General features: G+C 42.7%; 1 protein-coding gene across 1 annotated transcript in view; it reads right to left on the reverse strand.

The window, feature by feature from the left end:
• The window catches only part of MBNL3 (muscleblind like splicing regulator 3), a 176,922-nt gene that overhangs the window by 2,501 nt on the left and 150,299 nt on the right, over nucleotides 1-24,122 (reverse strand). Inside the window, exons 6-8 of the mRNA XM_044268665.1 lie at nucleotides 16,324-16,474; nucleotides 8,112-8,206; nucleotides 3,929-3,996 (exon numbers count right to left, since the gene is read on the reverse strand). Coding sequence (XP_044124600.1) covers nucleotides 3,929-3,996; nucleotides 8,112-8,206; nucleotides 16,324-16,474 — 314 coding nt within the window. The remainder of the gene's footprint in view (nucleotides 1-3,928; nucleotides 3,997-8,111; nucleotides 8,207-16,323; nucleotides 16,475-24,122) is intronic.

Below are 24,122 nucleotides of genomic sequence, written 5' to 3' on the forward strand. Positions count from 1 at the left end.
GCGTGATCAACTTTTCAGTGTCTGGCTTTGTCAATCAAAGTGCAGAGCGAGCTGCAGTTGCAGAGAGAGCAGAGCCTCTAGGTGTAATGGCAACGCCCCCATTGCTCCTAGAGGCTCATTTGCATATATTAAAACATCTTATTTCTCAGCAATGCGGGCACATGCAAACGTAGGACGAACACAGATGTCTTCAGCTGCCAAGCGCACATGTAACAGGTCAGCCAGTGTCATGGGTACAAACCAGGTGACAGAATATTCCACATGTGTGTTTGTGAACTATTACTTCTATACACTATTCCTCACCCCCTATGGACTGTACCTCCTTGTGGTGACCTCTAAAGTGTCAGGCACCTGCATGAAATCTAACGCTCACCTCGCAGGCCGCACAGAAGCCTCTGCATAATTTTGTTTTAATCATTAATAAGCATATAAATGTAAAACATAGGTTTACTGCTAAGCATCTGCGGGGCCTGTCACCGTTATAGAGCTGCATGTGAACAGTGTAATTAGGTTTGGCAGTGTTCCTCAGCAACCGATTATTTCAATTACACTTAAAGGTCTGAACTGTAGGTTTACTTATTTGCAGGAATTTTGAGAATTTAAAACTAATTTTCACGCGGCCCTACATTTTAATATTTAATACTCTGTTCCATGTTTTCAAGGTGCTTCCCACATGGCTGTAATTCAAAGGGCAAATTACCCTTTTTAGAAGAACTGATTAATGAATATACACTCACCTAAAGAATTAGGAACACCATACTAATACCGTGTTGGACCCCCTTTTGCCTTCAGAACTGCCTTAATTCTATGTGGCATTGATTCAACAAGGTGCTGATAGCATTCTTTAGTAATGTTGGCCCATATTGATAGGATAGCATCTTGCAGTTTATAGAGATTTGAGGGATGCACATCCAGGGCACGAAGCTCCCGTTCCACCACATCCCAAAGATGCTCTATTGGGTTGAGATCTGGTGACTGTGGGGCCATTTTAGTACAATGAACTCATTGTCATGTTCAAGAAACCAATTTGAAATGATTCGAGCTTTGTGACATGGTGCATTATCCTGCTGGAAGTAGCCATCAGAGGATGGGTACATGGTGGTCATGAAGGGATGGACATGGTCAGAAACAATGCTCAGGTAGCCCGTGGCATTTAAACAATGGCCAATTGGCACTAAGGGGCCTAAAGTGTGCCCAGAAAACATCCCCCACACCATTACACCACCACCACCAGCCTGCACAGTGGTAACAAGGCATGATGGATACATGTTCTCATTCTGTTTACACCAAATTTGGACTCTACCATTTGAATGTCTCAACAGAAATCGAGACTCATCAGACCAGGCAACATTTTTCCAGTCTTCAACATTCCAATTTTGGTGAGCTCGTGCAAATTGTAGCCTCTTTTTCCTATTTGTAGTGGAGATGAGTGGTACCCGGTGGGGTCTTCTGCTGTTGTAGCCCACCTTTCTTTCCTATTTTGACATTCAGTTTGGAGTTCAGGAGATTGTCTTGACCAGGACCACAACCCTACATGCATTGAAGCAACTGCCATGTGATTGGTTGACTAGATAATCGCATTAATGAGAAATAGAACAGGTGTTCCTAATAATTCTTTAGGTGAGTGCATATATATATACTGTAGAGTCTGCATTACATATCAAAAAGGGGTTGGATAAGACTAGAAAAGGAGGCTGCTCTCTTCCAGGCAATAGGCAGTGCAGTGTACAGCAGCTCAACCCCATTCAAATGAGGATATGATGTCAAGACTTCTTGATCTGACTATAAGTAAACGGCACAAGGTAGTTGCAGGAATTAAAAGAGTTTTCCAGCAATTTCTAAAAGTTTTTTGAAAAAGAGTAAGAGTGGCATGAAAACACAAAAAATAAATAAAAATAAATGATAATCGCCAATTCTTTGCTGCTCCCATTCCTATATTTCCTGGGTCCCTGATTGTCTCTACCTCCTGGTCCCTCGCGACACACAGGAAATGATCGCTCAGCCAGTCGCGGGCCTCATCGGTGATCCACCTCAGCTAGCGATCGGCTGAGTGGTCATTTCTTGTGTGTCGAGAGGGACCAGGAATTAGAGATCTAGGGAGGGGCAAGGGATTGGTCAGCATCACTCCATTTTTTTAATGCTGCTCTGACTCTGTAAAATAAAATGCTACCAGCCGGACAACCCCTTTAACTGAGCATGAGTTTAGGGATAACACTGGTGATGCAATTTCTGATTTTCCCTACTTTAAGTTAGTCTACATTATTATTATTAAAGTAGGGGGCATAACCTAAAGATATCTGTAAGGCTACTTTCACACTTGCGGCAGAGTGATCAGGCAAGCAGTTCCGGAAAAATTAAAAATGCCTGATCAGTCAGAAAAATGCATTGAAATGCTGGATCCGGCATTTATTTTTTTCACCTTTTTTCCGGTCTGCGCATGCCCAGACCGGAAGGATGGATCCGGCATTTTGAATACATTCATATGGAAAAAAATGCCAGATCCGGCATTCAGGCAAGTCTTCAGTTTTTTTGGCCAGAGATAAAACCGTAGCATGCTGCGGTTTTATCTTTTTCCTGATCAGTCAAAAGACATCCTGATGCATCCTGAACGGATTGCTCTCCATTCAGAATGCATTTGGATAAAACTGATCAGTTCTTTTCCGGTATAGAGCCCCTAGGACGGAACACAATGCCGGAAAAGAATAACACTAGTGTGAAAGTACCCTTAGGCTTTCAGTGCCTGATCAGTTTTTTTCAGTTTTTATGACTGAACGCAGCTTGCAGCGGTTTTGTGTCCAGTTTAAAAACTGTATGCTGCTGGAATAGAAGACATCCTGATGCATCCTGAACGGAATGTTCTCCATTCAGAATGCATTAGGATAAAACTGATCAGTTCTTTTCCGGTATAGAGCCCCTAGGACGGAACTCAGTGCCGGAAAAGAAAAATGCTAGTGTGAAAGTACCCTAACTGTGTATACTAATGCTTCGCATTCTTAACATTTGTAAGTTTTTTTTTTCTGTCATCAAGCCCATTGACCCAATAGATAGCAATTTCTTTCCATGGGCTTTGGTTGAAGTACTCAGTTTTGCCTACCTGTAATGTGTATGGCTACTTTAAGGGAAACCATACACTACGTGTTAAAGGAAATATATCCTATTGGCCTTGATTGTAGCATTTAACAAAGCTATAGGGCAATATACTACTACTACTAAATGTAGTTTAGCTTTGTAAAATTTAGGTTCCTTTACTGTCCCTTTAAAATGGAACCGTATGCATGTAATACATTGTATCTACTTGGTTCTAGGAGATGCATGAAATTCCTTTATCCCAAATAAATCTCTCATTCTTAATATTGTAATCATACGCTTTTCTTTGTAGAATATACAAAAAGACCTTTCAGACCAAACATGGGATAAAATCTCTCGATAAACACATCTAACACGGTCAAATAGTTTACATTCCGGATATTGAACTCTACAGATAACACCTGGTTTCCACATATAACAGATTATGTTTAGAACAAAAAAATAAAATAAACAATAAAATAAAATAAAAATCTGGAATCTAGCAAACAGTTCAGTCTTTAACATGGAAAGCAACACAAAGCAACATAGTATGGAACGTTCTGATATAAAAAGCATAAAAACCAGTTGCAACCTTGAAGCCAATCATTGCAATGGTAACAGCAATGCAGTCTGAACCCCTGAAGGCTGCCTTATCTCTTGGTGACATTGAGATCGTCCTAACTAATGATCCAACCCTGACTTGGGCTAATGCCACCTCTTACATATAGAACCTATAGTCAGATATAGAATACATCTCCGCAACGGAGAGCCAGGTCATTAATGGTATGAGTAGTCCCATCAGATGCTTTTCAAATAGAAGAAATCAGTTAATACGTTAATGTTAAGATGAAAACCAACTTACTGTTCTATGGGTAAGATCTGTGATACATACATGCTGTTATTCAGTTCATCTAGTGAAAATTGGGACATCTACAGTGGAAAAGATTTCAGATTAAAAGGTTTTTCTGGAGAGAAGGCTATTCATGATTGCTGTAAATGGTGGTGAATGGAAAACCGGTCCGTGATCACCAAGTCACAGCCGTGGGTTTCCTGCGGGAGGGGATTCTAGGATATGGAACCAGGCAAGCATTTATTGGGCTTGTGCACGAGTTGTTATGATCAACCCTGCGTCATTAAGGAGATTGCTCTAGGTTAAGTCGGGTCTATTTGCCAAGATAGTACTTGGATGGTACAGTGCATGTCTCATCTGTTCTTGGTCTACACCTGGTCCATTGTTTGGCATCTAGTGGTATCCTACAGAAAGCAAGGGGGCCATATCATTTTGGATCATATACATAGGAAGATATACCAGGATTTATGGTTATAGGTTAAATGCATAATTTCAACACAGAACATTCAGACCAGGGTTGCATGGCAAATTTATTCAGATTTATTTACATGGGCAAAATAATGAAGGCAATTTTTTGAACTTCCCTAGACTTTGTTCAAACAGTGCAGTTTTTGTAATTTTTTTAAAAAAATTTAGGCTAGGTTTTTCAGTACATTAAGCTGACCATACACTTGAGATAACTGTCAGCTGACAACTATGTCTTCCAACCCCCCCCCCCCCCCCATACGTATGCATGTTCAGCCGAGCATGCATGTGTTGTGAAAAAGGAAGAGAGGTGCAGCCAGACACCTCTGGTGGCAGCTTATCCTCTATAGGACAAAAAGATTGTGAAAATTGAAATCCAACTGCTCGGCTTCGGACATATTTTGTGCATAAACTGTACTGTACATCACAGGTGAGCGGGCTCAGGAGCTCAGCCCTCTCCGTACATGTTGGGTGCTGGCTGAGCTATACAACTACCCACCTACCTGCTGTGGCCAATTTTGGGCATTTAACCCCTCAGATGTGGTGGTCAATAAGTGACCGCCTCATCTGAGCAGCTAGACATAGGGAGGGGGCTCCCTGAGTCCTCTGAACGCTCCCCCTCCCCCTCCGCAGTGAAGTTTCGGGGTGCTGATCAGTTGTCATGTAAACCAGGGGTCGCCCGATATTATGTGACTTTACAGAATGCTTGTAAAAATCAGTATTCACAACAATGCAGAAGTATTGCTGTGAGTAGTACAAGTGGTCTTTTGCTATGTGTTAAACCTAAAAAACAAAACAACAAAAAAAAAACATACCGTAATTGGTTTTGCCACATCTGAAATTGTCAAATCTACTAAAATATTGTGTTACTTATCCCTGAATGCCGTAAAAACAATGGCTGACTCCACTACACTAAAGATGGAATAAAACACAATACAAAATGCTGTTCCCTAAAATGATACCAATAAAAACTGGTGTCATAATATGGCAACAAAACGCACATTTGCTTTAGAAAAGATTTTTCATTTTTTACATAATAACAACTATATAACTTTGGTATTCTGACCTGCAGATTTCACCCCACAATTCTTTTTACAGTTTTGTAATACATTATAAAGAAGGTTATACAGTGCCATTAAAAAGTACAACTTGTCCCTAAAAAAAAAAAAAAAAAAAAAAGGCCATCATATGTCGTGAAAAAATAAAAACAGTTATAGCCTTTGGAGGACGAGGAGGAAATTAGTTTTCCAAAACTGGCCTTGGCCCAAAGGGGATAAAGTTTATAGTACATTATCAAATGGATTACAAATGTATTTTTTTTTTTTTATAATTTTGTGTTTTTCCTCCCCAAAACACAGAATACTGTAGGTGTGCAATTTTTCAGGCATTTTTACATTCCTTTAGGAATATAGCAGCAAAAAAAGAACATAAAGTGTTACAATAAAAATCCATTAAAAAAGCCTCAAAAATGCAGCAAAAACTGTAAAAAGAATAGTGTTTTTTTTAACCAGCAAAAGAATGAAATAAAACGTCTGCAAATAATTCCTAGGGGGTAATTTATCATTCCTCCTTCGGCAGTTTTCCGGCATTTAAAATGGCAATGTGACTTATTTAAAAATGGCATTTTTTACGCCACTCTCACCAGTTTTCCGAAAAAGCTAGTGGCAAGGGCCCTGGCCCATTTACTATTATTTATGCCAGAAGCAGAGTAAATAATGAATGAACTCCACAGCAGCTCGGTGAGGTTGTAGATTTGCCTCGTCATAAATTATATACCTCCTCCAGCAGAGTAATGCCTCATTCACACGTCAGTGTTTTGGTAACTGATTTCCATCAGTAATTTTGAGCCGAAACCAGGTGCGGGTCTAAATACCGAACCAGAGGCTCCAATCCTAAAAAAAACTGATGGAAATCACGGACCAAAACACTGACGTATGAATGAGGCTTAAGGCCCCTTGCAGACAAACAAGTTCCACACATCAGACCTGGAGCATGAGAATGCGGCAGCTCCCGTCCTGACCTCCCAGCACTGCAGGGGTGACATAGAATTATATTGATTCATGATGCTATGTAACCCTTACAGTTCTGGAATGTATTGGATAACTGACAGCATTATGTCCGAGTTTTACAATACATCTAAGGGTTACATAGCATCATAAATCAATATAATGCTATGTGACCCCCGTCAGTGCTGGGAGGTCAGGACGGAAGCTGCTGCATACTCACGCTGCGAGTCTAATGCGTGGAACTTGCTTGTTTGAAAGGGGCCTAGTCCTATCAAGACTGGTGTAGCACACACCGGTCTTGATAAATCAGTATTAGTTAGTCTTTGTGTTTTCTTTACACTTTCCTTCTGTTTAGTATTTACTCCCGGCTTTAGTAAGAAAAAAAAAAAAAACTTCTGCACTGTGTGAACAAGGCCTATGGCTGGTTTTAGACTTTGGCGTTTCCTTTTAGATCACAGCGTGTGCATTCTGCACAGACCTCTCATAATAATCTAGAAGCGTTTCAGAGACTGTGTCATGCATATTTTTTTTTTGCTATGAGCGATAGTAGCGCAGTCCTAAATTGCAAAATTATCGCTAATTCCTAAATAGATTCCAATCTCAGCAAATAGACCCCTACTGGAAACATGCAAGCCTTATATGAATTACATTGTGCTGTTCCCCTTAGGCCTCTTGCACTGATCGTTCTGTGCCCGTGGCCGAATGGGTCTGCAATCACGGAGATGCGGAACGGAAGCACGGATCGGAACCCCACGGAAGCACTACGGAGTGCTTCCGTGGTGTTTCTGTCCGTGCCTGTGCACCGCAAAAAAATAGAACTTGTTCTATTTTTTTGCGATGCGGACGGATCACGGACCCATTCAACTTGAATGGGTCTCGATTAGAGATGAGCGAACTTCTGTTTTAAGTTCGGCGTCTAAAGTTCGGGGGCGGGTTAGCGGAGAATCCCGATCTGGAACCGGATATGGATTCCGACTTCCGTTGTGGTCCGTGGTAGCGGAATCAATAATGGCCGATTATTGATTCCGCTACCACGGACCACAACGGAAGTCGGAATCCATATCCGGTTCCAGATCGGGATTCTCCGCTAACCCGCCCCCGAACTTTAGACGCCGAACTTAAAACAGAAGTTCGCTCATCTCTAGTCTCGATCTGTCCCGGCCACCACACGGACGTTGCCCGTGCATTGGAGACCGCAAATTGCGGTCCCCAACGCGGACCCACAACGGCCGTGTGCAAGGGGCCTTAATGGAAGAAGCAGGGCATGTTATCCTACATTATTGTTGATGCTGAAACAATGTGACTAATATTATTATCAATGTTTAATGATTTTATATGCACTGTATGACTACGTGACTATCTTACGGTATTTATATAGGTTTTTACTAAGGCGCCATATACTTGACTAGTAGGTGGAGGACTCTACAAATAACATGGTCACCTATAGGTAAAGCATACGAAAGCTGCCTCTCTTGGTTTTTCTACTGCACTCATAAGCATCAATGCTATATACACCTCAGGACAAGTTACAGAAACCCTTAGGAACGAAGGAGTTATTTTCTGGTATAGATATACATAAATCGGTCAACAATATATCAGTCAATATCTATACAAGGATGAAAATCACACAATGCTTTGTGCCACCCATCCGCAAGGTGCATATAATACTCTGTACATTATGCCAGGCTTCTACATGTGAAATAAAGCTTTTTAAAGGGCCAAACCTGATTGGCTGTAGCTGTTGCAGCGAAGGGCACGCTGGTGGCAGGTGTTGTTGCTGCAGACACAGTGGTGGGCGTAGCACCGTGCATCATGGGTACTTTCAGGAGGGAACCATGGAAGCGACAATACAGGAGGGTGGAGGGTTAATGGTAACCATAGCAACACATGGTGGATTTTGGAGGAGCGTGGTAGGTATCACAGCAGCAAGCCATGTGACATCACCATGAAGGTTACACCGGGAGCAGCATGCAATCACAGTGCAAAGCAAGACAGCGTTATCAAAAAAAAGAAAGAAAACAAAAACAAACAAAAAAAGAGAAAAAAGGGAAAAAGCTAATTATAATTAAGGAAACTAAAACATTTCAAACACAATACAAGTATAAGCACAGATATGATATGTGTCAATGCTACCTTTAACTTAAGAGATACATGACTACCCCTGTAACAGCAGTATTATCACGGGTGACTTGTAGCTACATACATCCTACTTACAATCACTTATGGACGGAAGTCTGAATTAGACTTTCATTTTTGGTTACGATGGGGGTACTTCCTGATGTATACCTCTAACTAGTGTTGAGCGAAGTTGTGTTTCCAAGTTCAGCGTACAAGGTTTGGGTTATTTCAGAATTCCGCTACCATGGACCACAACTTATGGTCCGTGGTAGCGGAATCCATAACTTAATTCTTAGATAACCCGAACCTTGTAGGCCGAACTTGAAACCACAAGTTCGCTCAACACTACCGCTAACGCGTCAGATGCTTGTAATGAAGAGGAAGAGCAGTACAATGGCCGTATGGAAACATGCCGACTGCCAAATACATTCTTCTGACATTGCACATTGATCTGGTCCAAGAGTGGTGTTGGCTAAGCTGCACATGAAACCTACAGCCCTTCTGACAATAAACCCACTGGTGTCCAGACATGGTGATGCTGCAAAGTTGGTACCCAGCCTGAGCAACCTACTGTGGAACCTACTGATTTACCTGCGTGGACTGGACCAATGTTACCTTTAAACCATGGAGACATGGCACCATGGTAAGGGAGACACTGAAGAGGGTTGGTGTTCAGAGGTCAAAACACCAGCCAAAACTGCATTGCTCATTGGAAATTAAGGGGTTTTCTGAGGCACTGAAGCTATTAAAGAAACAACCGCCCCCCCCGCCCCTTCCCTTCCCTTTTATACTGTTCCAGTGCTGCCACTTCCATCCTCTACACTGGGTTTTGTTTTAATCACTGCTGTGGCATGTATACTACATATAACGCCGCATGCAGTAAATCGGGCACGCCATCACTACAGTTGAAAACATAACATCATGGCTACAGTGATTGGGAGCATCAGAGTGCCTTTTATAAAATAAAAAAAAACAATATATAGATTTCTCGGACAACCCCTTTAGGGTAAAATGAAGGGCAAATCAAGATTAGTAAAATAGAGATACCAGGGGTCATGTGATGTATTGTACACTGAACAAAAATATAAATGCAACACTTTCGGTTTTGCTCCCATTTTGCAGGAGCTGACCTCAAAGATCTGAAACATTTTCTACATACACAAAAGACCCATTACTCTCAAATATTGTTCACAAATCTGTCTAAATCTGTGTTAGTGAGCACTTCTCCTTTGCCGAGATAATCCATCCCACCTCACAGGTGTGGCATATCAAGGTGCTGATTAGACAGCATGAATATTGCACAGGTGTGCCTTAGACTGCCCACAATAAAAGGCCACTCTGAAAAGTGCAGTTTGATCACACAGCACAATGCCACAGATAGCGCAACATTTGAGGGAGTGTGCAATTGGCATGCTGACTGCAGGAATGTCTACCAGACCTGTTGCCCGTGCAATAAATGTTCATTTCTCTACCATAAGCCGTCTCTAAAGGCGTTTCAGAAAATTTGGCAGTACATCCAACCGGCCTCACAACCACAGACCACGTATAACCACACCAGCCCAGGACCACATCCAGCATGTTCACCTCCATGATCATCTGAGACCAGCCATCTAGACAGCTGCAGCAACAATCGGTTTGCATAACCAAAGAATTTCTGCACAAACTGCCAGAAACCGTCTCAGGGAATCTTATCTGCATGCTCGTCGTCCTCATCGGGGTCTGGACCTGACTGCAGTTCGTCGTCGTAACGGACTTGAGTGGGCAAATGCTCACATTCGATGGCATCTTGCACGTTGGAGAGGCGTTCTGTTCATGGATGAGTCACGGTTTTCACTGTTCAGGGCAGATGGCAGACAGCGTGTGTGGTGTCATGTGAGTGAGCGGTTTGCTGACGTCAACGTTGTGGATCGAGTGGCCCATGGTGGCGGTGGGGTTATGGTATGGACAGGAGTATGTTATGGACAATGAACACAGGTGCATTTTATTGATGGCATTTTGAATGCACGGAGATACCGTGACGAGATTCTGAGGCCAATTGTTGTGACATTTATCCCCGACCATCACCTCATGTTGCAAGGATCTGTACACAATTCCTGGAAGCATGGCCAGCATACTCACCGGACATGTCACCCATTGAGCGTGTTTAAGGATGCTTTGGATCGGCGTATACGACAGCGTGTATACGGGCCACAATCAACAACCTGATCAACTCTATGCAACAGAGATGTGTTGCACTGCGTGAGGCAAATAGTGGCCACACCAGATACTGACTGGTTTTCTGATACACCCCCCCCCCCCCCCCAGTAAGCCAAACGGTGCATATTTCAGAGTGACCTTTTATTGTGGGCAGTTGAAGGCACACCTGTGCAATATTCATGCTGTCTAATCAGCACCTTGATGCCACACCTGTGAGGTGGAATGGATTATCTCGGCTAAGGAGAAGAGCTCACTAACACAGATTTACACAGATTTGTGAACAACATTTGAGAGTAATGCGTCTTTTGTGTATGTATAAAATATTTCAGATCTTTGAGTTCAGCTCATGCAAAATGGGAGCAAAACCGAAAGTGTTGCCTTTATATTTTTGTTTAGCGTATTAGGAATGATAATTCACTCTGGTTTCTCAAGCAAGTTTTCCAGGAATTCTCTACTATGGGTCTATAACACCACAGGAAATACAAAAACTGTACATGTTATTAGGCTGTGCAGGAAAAGTTGTTATAACAAAGCCCCCTCTATGACATTACCTTCTGCTCTGCAGTTTTTGGCTGAAGCTTCACCCCTTACATCCTGCACTGTAGCTACTGGCTGAAGCCTCACCCCCCGACTCCCTCCTCTGTAGCTACTGGCTGAAGCTTCACCCCCTGACTCCCTCCTCTGTAGCTACTGGCTGAAGCCTCACCTCCTGACTTCCTCCTCTGTAGCTACTGGCTGAAGCTTCACTCCTTACATCCTGCACTGTAGCTACTGCCTGAAGCCTCACCCCCTGACTTCCTCCTCTGTAGCTACTGGCTGAAGCCTCACCCCAGGCTTCCTTCTCTGTAGCTACTGGCTGAAGCCTCACACCCTGACTTCCTGCTCAGTAGCTACTGGCTGAAGCCCCACCACCGGGCTTCCTGCTCTGTAGCTACTGGCTGAAATTTCACTCCTTGACTTCCTGGTCCGTAGCTACTGGATTAAGCTTCACCCCACTGACTTCCTGCTCTGTGCACGCTCTACACATCTTGCTGGTACTCTGATCTCTTTTAGATAATTGTGTATTCTTTCCACTTCGAATACAAGATGAAGATGCTAAAATGGAGAAGGAAACGCTCACTATTACCAGTATACTTAAATGGGGCTGAGCTGCAATACCAGACATACTCCATGGACAGGCATAGCACTTTTTCTGCACAAAGATAACTATCCACTTTAAAGGAGCCTTGTGCAATCTTTTGCCCGTGAAAAATGAGAATGGTTGAACTTTCTAGGACAGTGATAGGCAAACTACGGCCCGGCGGACCTTTTTGTCTGGAGACAGCAGGAGTTGAGAGGAGCGTTTTCATTGTGGAAGCGCTCATCTCCATATTTATCTGTATCGCCGTCCTCAGGACAGCGATACAGATGAATGGTGCGGAGGAGCAGGGGAGAGGCGTCTCCCTTGCCCGCTCCTCTTATAGGGTACAGGCACTAGGCCTGTAGCCTATCAGAGGCCGGGGCAGGCGGCGCGATGATGTCATCGCGCCGCCTGAGCCGTACAGAGTGGGACACAGGCCGGAAGAGGCCTGCATCGCATCACTGACCGCAGCATAGGGTAATTATATGTGTTTATTGTTTTTATTATTTATAGTATACTGTTGCAAGAAGGGGGGTGGGGGCCCTATGTACTGGCAAAATATTGATTGGTACTATGGAGAAGACGGGAAGAACTATGGGGGCCCTACATACTGCCTAAATATGGAGGGGCACTATAGAGAAGAGGGGGAAGCACTATCAGGGCCACTATGGAGAAGAGGGGAAGCACTATGGGGGCCCTATATACTGGCACAATACTGGGGGCACTATGGAGAAGAGGGGAAGCACTATGGGGGCCCTATATACTGGCACAGTATCTATTCTGCAAATTGCAACAACAAAGCTAACTTCAGACTTTGATGCCTTAGCAAAAAAGGCAGACCAACAACACTGTTCCCACTAAAATTGAAGGTGAGTTATACATACTAGGTTATGAAAGAAATACATTGCATAAAAGTTTTGTGCAATAACTATTTTTATGCTTTTCTACCTTGAATTAAACTAACCCTTTAATGTTACGAAATTTTTATTTAATTTATATTAATTCACACAAACGCCCCACGATCCATCTACTCTTGGTCCGGCCCCTGTGTCCAATATATGAACCCATTGTGGCCCACGAGTCAAAAAGTTTTCCCACCTTTGTTCTAGGAACATATTACATCAAAGAAACTAGTATAATTTTCTATTATTTAAAGATTTTCATTGCCTAGTAACTTGGCCAAAGAATAGACTGATGTAATGAATGGAGGAGTCGTTGTTATCTCTAAGAATGGTACATTGCGTCAGCCATTGATGTCCTATATGTGTGAACAACCCTTACTTAATTTTATTTTATGGGTACAAGCCCAATGTGTTTATCAATAGCAAAGATTCTCAGGTAGTACGTAATAAGTACATAATACACATAGACATGGTTAATCAGTAATACATCACATACCGGTATACAGTGATCCCTCAAGATACAATGGCCTCAGGATACAATATTTTCAACATACAATGGTCTTTTCTGACCCTTCGTAAGTTGAAACCAGACTCAACATACAATGTCCCAGATTCAGATCCAACCAATCAATCAGTAGATGAAGTAAAATTCTAAGAATACAATAACACGCTTGACTACAGACATAAAAGCTAAAAATAATCAAGTTATAATTAACTCACTAAACGTTTATTACTTATAAAATATATTCAGTAGGAGAATCAAACATATATACCGTACCTGGGGGGAGCCTCAAAACAGAATGAATGAGATACACAATAGATGATAGGAATATATAAAGTTTAAGAAACAACTACATTGGTGATGGCACATTACTAGTGATACAGATCACGCAGCATAATTAAGGAATAATTCCCACCATAGACATTTACAGGATATGCACAGGAAATATGCTAGAAATGTCTAATTCTCTGATATCCTCACCTATCTTGTCCTCGGACTCTAGCTCCACTAGATGATGTGGACATGTAGGTGTAGGGCTGAAAAGATTACTGGAATTAATCGAGTAACTCGAGCGACACAAAAAAATCCTCAATACAAATTTTTTGCATCAAGAATTTGTTTGTACCATGTGACCACGGACCGTGAGTGATTGCTATTACTCAATGCTCCCTGGTTTCCCGCTGGCCGGCACCGCGCTGCATTGTCTACACATCATCAGAATGTAGCGCACATAAGCGTGCGCTATGACCTGACACTGTGTGACGTGCGAGGACAGTGCAGCGCGTCAAGAAGAGGATGGAAGAGCTGTGGAGTGTCAGCCACGCGCCTAGCAGGAAAGGTAAGTACTTGATTTCACTGGCACTGGGGGAGACTGATGATTGCATGGAGGGGCTGATGAGTTTTTATAAAGAAAACATTCTTTTAATTAGGTTTTTTCTTATTAGAGTACTCAATTAATCGTTGGATTAATCGGTAGACTACTTGATTACTAAAATAATCGATAGCTGCAGCCCTATGTAGGTGCTCATTTTTTATTCAAGCCTATAGACTATAGTAGTTACAGAAACAACTGGTACAAGCATATTACTGTTCACAGGTGAGAGCTTGCTACAACTGTGCGCGGTCTAGGGAATCCCTGTGAGACCTCTCATCTGCTTCAACAGCAAGAGAAATATGAGCTTTAGTTCTCACGCACACGACTGTAATCGGTCCGAGAAACACAGTCCGTGTGTCGGCCGCGGCTCCCGTGACCTGAACTGTTTTCATAGTAATTGATGATAGTCAGTCTATCTGATGGCGGGGCTATTGCAGTGTACTAACATGATCATGTGAGCATAGTACAATAGTCAGGTGATCACAAAGAGACGGACTATCATAAATTACTATAACACAGTCAGTCAGTTTAGGTCAGCGGAGCCCGGCTGGCCCAAGAGATGTGGCCAACTCACGGACCCAGTCTCTCGGGCAGATCAGTCGTATGCAAGAGCCCTTAGCCGGATTCACACCTCTCCCAGGCATTGTTACCTATCTGTATTACTCAGATGTGTCACGATCGTGGATTAACTGACCTAAACTCACAGCATCATAGGAATCTATGATGTTTTGAGTCTGGATTGGTTAACCCATGGTCAGGTAGTGGTACAACCGTGTAAGGGCTCGTGCACACAAACGTATTTTGTTTCTGTGTCTGTTCCGGAAAATGCAGAATGCACACGAACATCATCCGTATTTTTTGCATGTATCTGTATTAATACAGATGGATAACACGGCCAGCACATGGAGGTGGAGATCTGACCTAAAGGGATTTTCTAGGATTTTTAATTGTTTACCATTAGCATGCATATATGGCCCCCACAAATAGGCGTAACAAAGCTTCCAGGGGTGCTGCGGCCCCTTCATTGTTTATTCCGGCATAGTGACAGACATATGGAGGGCGGCTGTGACTGATACTGCAACCCAGCTTATTCTGTTGATCATAAGGGTACGACGGGTCTCACTCCAACATACTGTACATTAAAGGGGTTGTCCAGCTTTATTAATGTGGTTTACTGAGACCTATCCTGTGTCATCATTATCTGATTGGTGGGGCCCTGTGATCATCTGTTTGAGAAGGCACCGTGGACTTCTCACAGCTTTGTCTAGGCAATATAATGTCACGTTCATCGGTCACATGGCCTCATTGAAGTGAATAGGACTGAGCTGCGATACAAAGCACAGCCGCTATATAATGTACAGCTCTGTGCTTGGCGAGTAGAGAGAAAGCAGCAGCACTACTGTGAGCACCGATGCCTTCTCAAACAGCAGACTGCCAAGGGATAGGTCATCAGTATTAAAATCTCAGAAAACCCCTTGAAGGAGACGACATGGAAATCCTGGAAAATCCCTTTAACAGAAACTCAAAAGCCCCTTTTCAATATTGTTTTTGTTGCCTAACCTCAAATCCTATTTTGCGTATCTAACTGGGGATAAAGTGCAGAACAAATACTCGACAATCTTGGAGTCGATCCATTCTACTGAATTGGAATCTACACACTGCTGTCCATCTCCACAGTGGAATCCATTTCCAAGCATAGACTGGCATACAGTGCAGCATGGTGGGATATGGTATGTGCTTGCGTCACACAGGCAAAAGCAATGGTTGGTGGGCCTGGAGGATATTCATCCAAATGACATTGAGTCAGAAGATGGTTAATAAGCAGGAAGCCATTCTGGGCCAAAGATACCTCTCCCAGAATTCATGCCCACTGAGTAAGTACAACACCTGCGTAGCCACAGGACAACCAGGCCCAGTGGTGTAAATAGAAAATGACAGCAAATTTTTGAATGCCCCCACCAGAAATTTCTTTGCAACCCCCTCCTCCCGTGCAGCCCCACTCCAGTGGCTAGTCAAGACAGCTCTGGCAAACGCTCCGTCTGTTTCCTACAGTGTCACCGTATATAATGTCATTGTATAACACTATTGAGGGGGTCCGGCAATAACATTTTTTAGTCCTCATCCTGGGTCGGCCCCTTCTGAGTTAAGGCCCCAAAACAGCCTCTTCCCCCTATAGCTACGCCCCTGGCTTGCCCGTAGATTTAGTTCTTGAAATGTATCTTACCAGTGGGGATAAATGCAGGTTGTTGTAACTGCATATTTGCTAGAGCCTGTTGGTAGTGAAAAACACTGGGGTTAAACATCGTGGTGGCCCCGTTGCTTTTTTCAAGTGCTGGCCTCTTTGGTAAAGGTTGAAGTGCTCCAGGCTGCAGCGCCTGTGAATTAGAAAGGGATTATTTGCAAAAAAAAAAAAAAAAGGATCTGAAATGGACAGATCCTGGATGCATGACATACAGTCCAGTATACATAATCACCTGCAAGTGGATCATTTCTTAAAGACAGGAGATAGCATTAAGGAACGACACCAAGGAATTTAAAAAAATAAATAATAAGTCACAAAATGTTTGAAGTAAAGCCAGGAACCTAGTCTGGAAGCGGAAGGGGTTTTACAAAGCCGATTACAGATTGTCTATAACAGGTGTTTGTGGACAACAGGATAATGCATTGTAATAATATTCTCTATAGATTGCTTACTGCTGATAATCAGGGCATTCATATTTCCATTTAAAGGGAACCTGTCACTTTGAACATGGTGTCTGATCTGCAGGATGAATGCTACAGAGCCTCAGGAGATGAGCAGACTGATATTGCTTATTTTATTGGTCTCCTACTAACAGATGCCAGACAGGCCTCATGGCTTGTCATACTGCTTTCCACACTGTACATTCCTTCTCTAGCCCCTATACCTGATCTCTGCCAGCTGGTCTTCACTCTAGTTTGGGTATTCTGTTCCTGAACCCTGACCTATAGGCACTGCATAGAAATGTGGAAGATTAGCAACCTTTAAAAGGAACCTGTCACATTCAACAGGATTTTGGATCTACCGACAGCATGGTATAGAGCTGGAGGAGATGATCAGACAGAAGGTTGTCAATCACTGGTTAGGACTACCCACTGGACTCCTAAACTCAGAATGAGCAGAGGTTTCAAGTAGTAAAATACAAGTTATACTGAATATTTGGCCACAAAACAACATATCAGTTTGCTCGGATCCTCTTGCTCTAGTGTCAAAGAATATCCCATCTGGGCAGGACCTATGGGTCTCTTGACCCAGATCTGCTTGGTTCAGGAATGGAATACCAAAACTAGAGTGAAGACCTACATACAGGTAAAGCAGGGGGAGAAAGGTGATAAGGGCTACAGAAGAAATGTAAGATGTGGAAAACAGGGTGAGAAGCCATGGTGGCTCTCACCTTGGATCTGTTAGTAGGAGACCAGCAAAACAAGCAAGAAGGCATTAGTGGAACATTTAGCACCCACATGATTCAGGGACTTTCAGAATGACCCTCAGCTCCAATATTAGAAGCTATTCTCAACGCATTTCAGTCTCTTACTTTGGCTCTAGTGAAGAGCTGAAATTTTAAACAGAAAGACACAAAATATATATAGATTTTTGTTATCTTGGACAACTTGTTGTGGCTTCAAGTAAACATCCACTTCAATATCTACACCCTACCTGCTAGAATTTGTGTGACATTTGGCGATTTGGATGCACAACTGGAAATCAAGAGAGCACATGTTGTTTCCAGAACCTTCCATTAGCGTAGCCTAAGACTTTGGGTCTGTAATGCCAACTTTAAGTCCCTGCTAGTAAAGGGTTGCCTGGGTTCCACTTGACTTCCAGTCTGCGTGACCATGATCTGAGCACATGTAGTGAACGTTACCCGTTTTTCAAATACACTTCAGGTATTTAGGTTTATTTATCCCGGGGAATAAATTATCTTCTACGGAAATCATACTTACCAACATTGCAGTTGGTAAATTAGGAACAAATAAACCTCGCCCCCAGGAACACTCCATTTATGGGTGGGGCTTATATAAGCCCCTCTCTTTTGCAGCCCAAGTTTGCAGGGACTGTCTCTGAAAATTAAGGATAGTCCCTGCAAATTTGGGAAATATGGGAAATGCTTATTATTTTCTAATAAGTAATTTAGAAATATAAAAGGATTAAAATCTGAGCTTGGGGGCAAATTGAAACTTCTATGTTAGATATTGTAGGTCAATTGGCCAGAAAATTGAGGTATACAGAAAAATATTACTGATATAGTGAAGGAGATGCGGCCTTTCAATGCTTGCCCTTGTTCATGGGTACAATCTGAAACTGTATGGGCGACTTGCGTCATCCCGCTTTTGACAATCTATCATCTGGCTCTTCTGCACTTTTCTATGTAAACAGGTTTAATGGAAACATGAAATAATAATGGGTGTAGGAGGGATAGCATGTTTTCACTAAACATTATTCTGACCTTGAGAAAAGCTGAAAGCGAATGCGAAATATGAAAGGGGAGGTTTATTTCTGGGCTTTGAAATTCCACATTGTTTTTTCAGCCTTAATAAATCTCCCGTAATAGAAATGTTGTAAAAAGATGCATATTTAGTATGGGGAATAAATGCCCTTTTCAGCACTTCATCATTTGCTGTGTTACCAGCAGGTTTCATCATAACATGACTGGATCACATAGGTTAGGAAAAGCTTCTCTAAAGAACCCTACTTCAGTTTCAGGTAGTTTGAAAAACAACTGGAATTGGCCATGTGATTTTGGACAGTAAAATAGATAGGTGTGTTCACACAGCTAGGTTACCTTCCCAAATGAGAAGACCTGATATCATGGTCATGAACAGTAGTATTAATTGACTGGGACACCTTTTGGGGCACATTTATGACGTCCTGGCGTTAACATGTATGGTATCTTACCAGCCTCATGTCATGCCTTGTCGGCCAGACCACTTTGCACAATAGTCTTGTATTGGTTTATGTTTTATTTATTTTACCACGAAGAATACATAATATATACCCATTTGGCAGAATAATTGATTACTGCTCCAAAGTTCTGAGCTCTTTGCTATCGATGTCCTTTTGATATGTAGTTCAGTACTAAGTGGAATAGTGATAACATGCATCCTCATCCTTTAAAATGGCTTTTCTTTTTATTTTAAGGACATTAAAGGGGTCCAAGTTATTCAAAGCCTCCTCAGGCAGGAATTGTAATAAAATAGTAAAAGAAGGTATACTCACCCATTTCATCCCCTTCGGGCCTCCGGCCTTTTTTTTACTTGGCTGCAGAGGTAATGTGCCATATACCTCATGTGACTGCTGCAGCCTATCACTGGGTTCAGAGTTATATGGGACCACTGAGGCTAATGATTGGCTGCAGCAGTCACAGTGGGTATACGGCATGCCACTGCTGCAGTCAAGTAAAGCCCAGCAGGAAGTACTAGGGTGGCAGAAGGGGATGAAGTGCGTGAGTATACCTTCTTTTATCACAATTCATGTCTTTGAGGAGCTTTATAATAACTCTGACAACCCCTTTAACCATGTTTGGAAAAATGTAAATAACCCAGATGCATTAAAGGGTTTCTGTCACCAGAATTAATCCTATTAAACTAGCTGACATTAGCGATGTGCTAATGTCAGCTAACCGTAACTAGTCTATTCCTACTTTTATCTATGCCCCCGTTACTCCAGAGATATAACTTTTTTTATATGCTAAGTAGCCTCTAGGTGAGGGGGGGGGGGGGGGGGGCGTTGCCCCTGCTCCTAGAGGCTCCGTTCTCCCAACTCTGGCCACGCCCTGCTACACTAGATTGACAGGGCCAGGCAGCGTTAGTCTCCTACCTCCGGCCCTGTCTGCCATGTAAATTTCATGCCTGCGCCATCCTGTTAAGTATTTGGCGCAGGCGCAGTGAGTAAACTGAATGGCGCGAGATTTCCCCAGCGCGCGGGGCCGGCAGTTGGAGGTGAAGGCTGCCTGTCCCTGTCAATCTAGTGTAACAGGGCGTGGCCAGAGGTGGGAGAACAGAGTTTCAAGGAGCAGGGGCAACGCCCTCCCTGCACCTAGAGGCTAATTAGCATATTAAAAAAGTTATAATTCTGGAGTAACGGGGGCATAGATAAAAGTAGGAATAGGCTAGTTAGGTTCAGCTGACATTAGCACATCGTTAATGTCAGCTAGCCTAATAGGGTTAATTCTGGTGACAGAAACCCTTTAAAAGCGGTCAGCTTTCTACATTCCCATTCAAAAAGAAGGGTCCGGGATGCTCTGCTGTTTAGATAGTCAGTGATCGGCAATAATTTGCTGGGAAACCTAGCAGCAAGTATCCAATTTCCTTGCAGCGCCACCTCAGGAGAATTTAAGTATTACAATGTTCTCTCTGAACTCAATGTCCAGTGTAATGCAGAGCAATAGATGCTCTCGGTAGCTGCTCTCTGCTCTGGAATCTATTAAACATAGCATTAGCAAATAATCTAATTCCAATCCAGCAAATAGCATGTTATCACATAGATATCCTGTGGGCCACAAACAGACGCTGAGCAGATTTACAGATAGATTGGACATGCACTAAGTTTGACGTGGCTGCATTATTCAAGGCAAATGGGATAATCAAACCGAAACACAGATCAATCAGTTGGTGGTGTCAGACATTTCGGCAGCATCACGTTTGCCCAGATTATAACAAAAGTATCATTAGATCATGGGCGAAGGTGACTTCTGCTCAAGAAATGTCCAAGCCAGATATCAGCAATAAAGCAGCAGCAGCAAACGGAAGCAGATCACTTGGTGCAGGACCAATAGAGAGAAAGCAAGTCAATTCTAATTCCCAGAGACACGATGAGGGAAAGGAGTGTACTGACACAGGTTACACCAATGGGAACCCAAGTCTGGTTTGCAGTCATATGCTGTAAGGTAGATACAGACAATAGAGATATGGGTATATCAAATATGATATAGAGACACTGACAGACATGGATAGTGTGAAATAGACAGATATCAGATAGACAGACAGACATGAGATAGACACAAGATAGATATATAGATAGATAATAGATAGACACAAGATAGACATGACATAGATAGATATCAGATAGACAGACAGACATTAGATAGACACAAGATAGATAGATAATAGATAGACATGAGATTAAGGCTACATGCACATGACCGTTGTTTTGGTCCTCATCGGTGCCGCAGTTTTTGCGGCTCGGATGCGGACCCTTTCACTTCATCCGTTGCTCCGTTCCGTGGTCCGCAAAAACATATAACCTGTCCTATTCTTGTCCATTTTGTGGACAAGAATAGGCAGTTATATTAATGGCTGTCCGTGCCGTTCCGCAAATTCAATTTGAGGCCCGCAAAACACACAACAGTCGTGTGCATGTAGCCTAATAGACATTAGATAGATACAGGTAGACATGAGAAAGATAGACAGATAGATGAGTAAGGGCAGGTTCGCATTTGCGTTTTGGAATCCCATTATAGGTTCTGTTGTATAGTCCGAGTTATAAAGGAATTTTAGGATAGAATGCAAAACGGAAGCCTTTAAGGCCTCTTTCACACGGGCGTCATGTTTTTTGCCCGGATAAGAGCCGGGTGCGTTGCGGGAAAATGCACGATTTTTCCGTGCGAGTGCAAAACATTGTCATGCGTTTTGCACTCGCGTGAGAAAAATCGCACATGTTTGGTACCCAGACCCGAACTTCTTCACAGAAGTTCGGGCTTCTGATTGATGTTCTGAAGATTGTATTATTTTCCCTTATAACATGGTTATAAGGGAAAATAATAGCATTCTGAATACAGAATGCATAGTATAATAGTGCTGGAAGGGTTAAAAATAATAAAAAAGTTAACTCACCTTCTCCTCTTGTTCGCGTAGATCCCGGTCTGTTCTTTAGCTGTGGGCTGAATGACCTGAGGTGATGTCAGATCACATGCTCCAATCACATGGTCCATCACCATGGTGATGGAGCATGTGATCTGACGTCACCACAGGTCCTTTAGCCCACAGCTAAAGAACAGACCGGGATCTACGCGAACAAGAGGAGAAGGTGAGTTAACTTTTTTTATTATTTTTAACCCTTCCAGCACTATTATACTAAGCATTCTGTATTCAGAATGCTATTATCTTCCCTTATAACCATGTTATAAGGGAAAATAATACAGTGAATAGACTGTCACCTAGAACCCATGCGTGAAAATCGCACCGCATCCGCACTTGCTTGCGGATTCATGCGATTTTCACGCAACCCCATTCATTTCTATGCGGCCTGCGTTACGTGAAAAACGCACAAAGAGGAGCATGCTGCGATTTTCACGCAACGCACAAGTGATGCATGAAAATCACCGCTCGTGTGCACAGCCCCATAGAAATGAATGGGTCAGGATTCAGTGCGGGTGCAGTGCGTTCACCTCACGCATCGCACCCGCACGGAAAACTCGCCCGTGTGAAAGGGGCCTAAGAGTTTTGCTCTGTCCTAATACATGTCTATGGGGACACATAACAGTTCCGTTATACATGACATAAAAAATAGTCCTGTCAACAGGACAATTTTTATCCCATCATGTATAACGGAACCAAACGGAACTGTTATGTGCCCCCACAGACATGTATTAGGACGGAGCAAAACTCTTAAAGGCTTCCGTTTTGCATTCAATCCTAAAATTCTGTTATATTACGCTATAACTCTCTCACCTTTGACGGAATTCCATAATGCAAATGCGAACCCGCCCTTAGATAGATACATGTATATATTTTACACACTATATGCAGTATACATTATATGTACATAACAGTTATTTAATATAGTGATAAAAAAATCCTTATTTTACTTAAAAAAGATAAATATTTGAATCCAATGCGTTTATGTACAATACTGATCTCACGTTTTAGGCCTCATGCACACGACCGTTCCGTTTTTTACGGTCCGCAAGGAACGGAAGCCGCCCGTGTGCCTTCCGCAATTTGCGGAACGGACGTCTCATTGTAGAAATGCCTATTCTTGTCCGCAAATTTATTTTTTTTGCAGGGCCACAGAATGGAGCAACGGATGCGGACAGCACACGGAGTGCTGTCCGCATCTTTTGAGGCCCCATTGAAGTGAATGGGTCCGCATCTGAGCCACCAAAACTGCGGCACGGATGCGGACCAAAACAACGGTCGTGTGCATGAGGCCTTACTCATATGTCTTTATGGATGAGATAATGAAATAAAAACAGACATAAGCTGCAAACCAGGAGACATTACTAAACGTATATATTCATGTAGATAACACAACGATGTAAGTAACAGGTATCCATGCACTTGAAGATGGTAACATGCAAAGCAAGAAGGTCATAGGTCCAAGTACCAGGTCAAGGGTGGCCTTGAGGGGTCGCTTCAGTGATGTGACAGCTGGCTGAGTCTTAATTAGCAGGCAGGGAGCACATGATGGCAATGGGCCAAAAGGGGTCAAGCACAACAACATAAACAGCAAGCAGAGGAGCGACATTGTGGACAGATGAAAAGAAGAAAAAAAAAAGAATGCATTATATATTGTATTAAAACTACACATGCATGTGATGATGACTATGGTTAATGCATTAGAATAAAATACAGCAGGTTTTATTACTGTTTTATGAAAGGCAGCAACCCAAAAACATAAAAATGTATAAAGGTAGGCTTCAAAAAAGACTAAACCTCCTTAAAGTGGTTGTCCACCTTTAATACCCACTTGACAGTTTATCTAAATATAATCTACAAAAGGTTGAATTGCTTTGTATACACAACGTGTTACTTCTCTTTCACAGATCCAGTGGAGAACTCTGCATTATAGTTCAGAGCTGTATTCACACTTCTGCTCATTGCTGTTGGAAAGTCGATACATCTCTGACTACATAGCTGAGCTCTTATAATGCAGTGGGACATTTGGTTCTTCTTACATCTGGTCCCTGTTCAGTCCCTGGTGTATAAAAGTCTATACTTTGCAGAAAGCTCTGGGCTGACCGTGAGAAATCAAGGAATTAGAGGTTTCAGCTCTGTAGCCCACAG

The sequence above is a fragment of the Bufo gargarizans genome, chromosome 9, assembly GCF_014858855.1.
Source record: "Bufo gargarizans isolate SCDJY-AF-19 chromosome 9, ASM1485885v1, whole genome shotgun sequence".
Taxonomy (NCBI): Eukaryota; Metazoa; Chordata; class Amphibia; order Anura; family Bufonidae; genus Bufo; species Bufo gargarizans.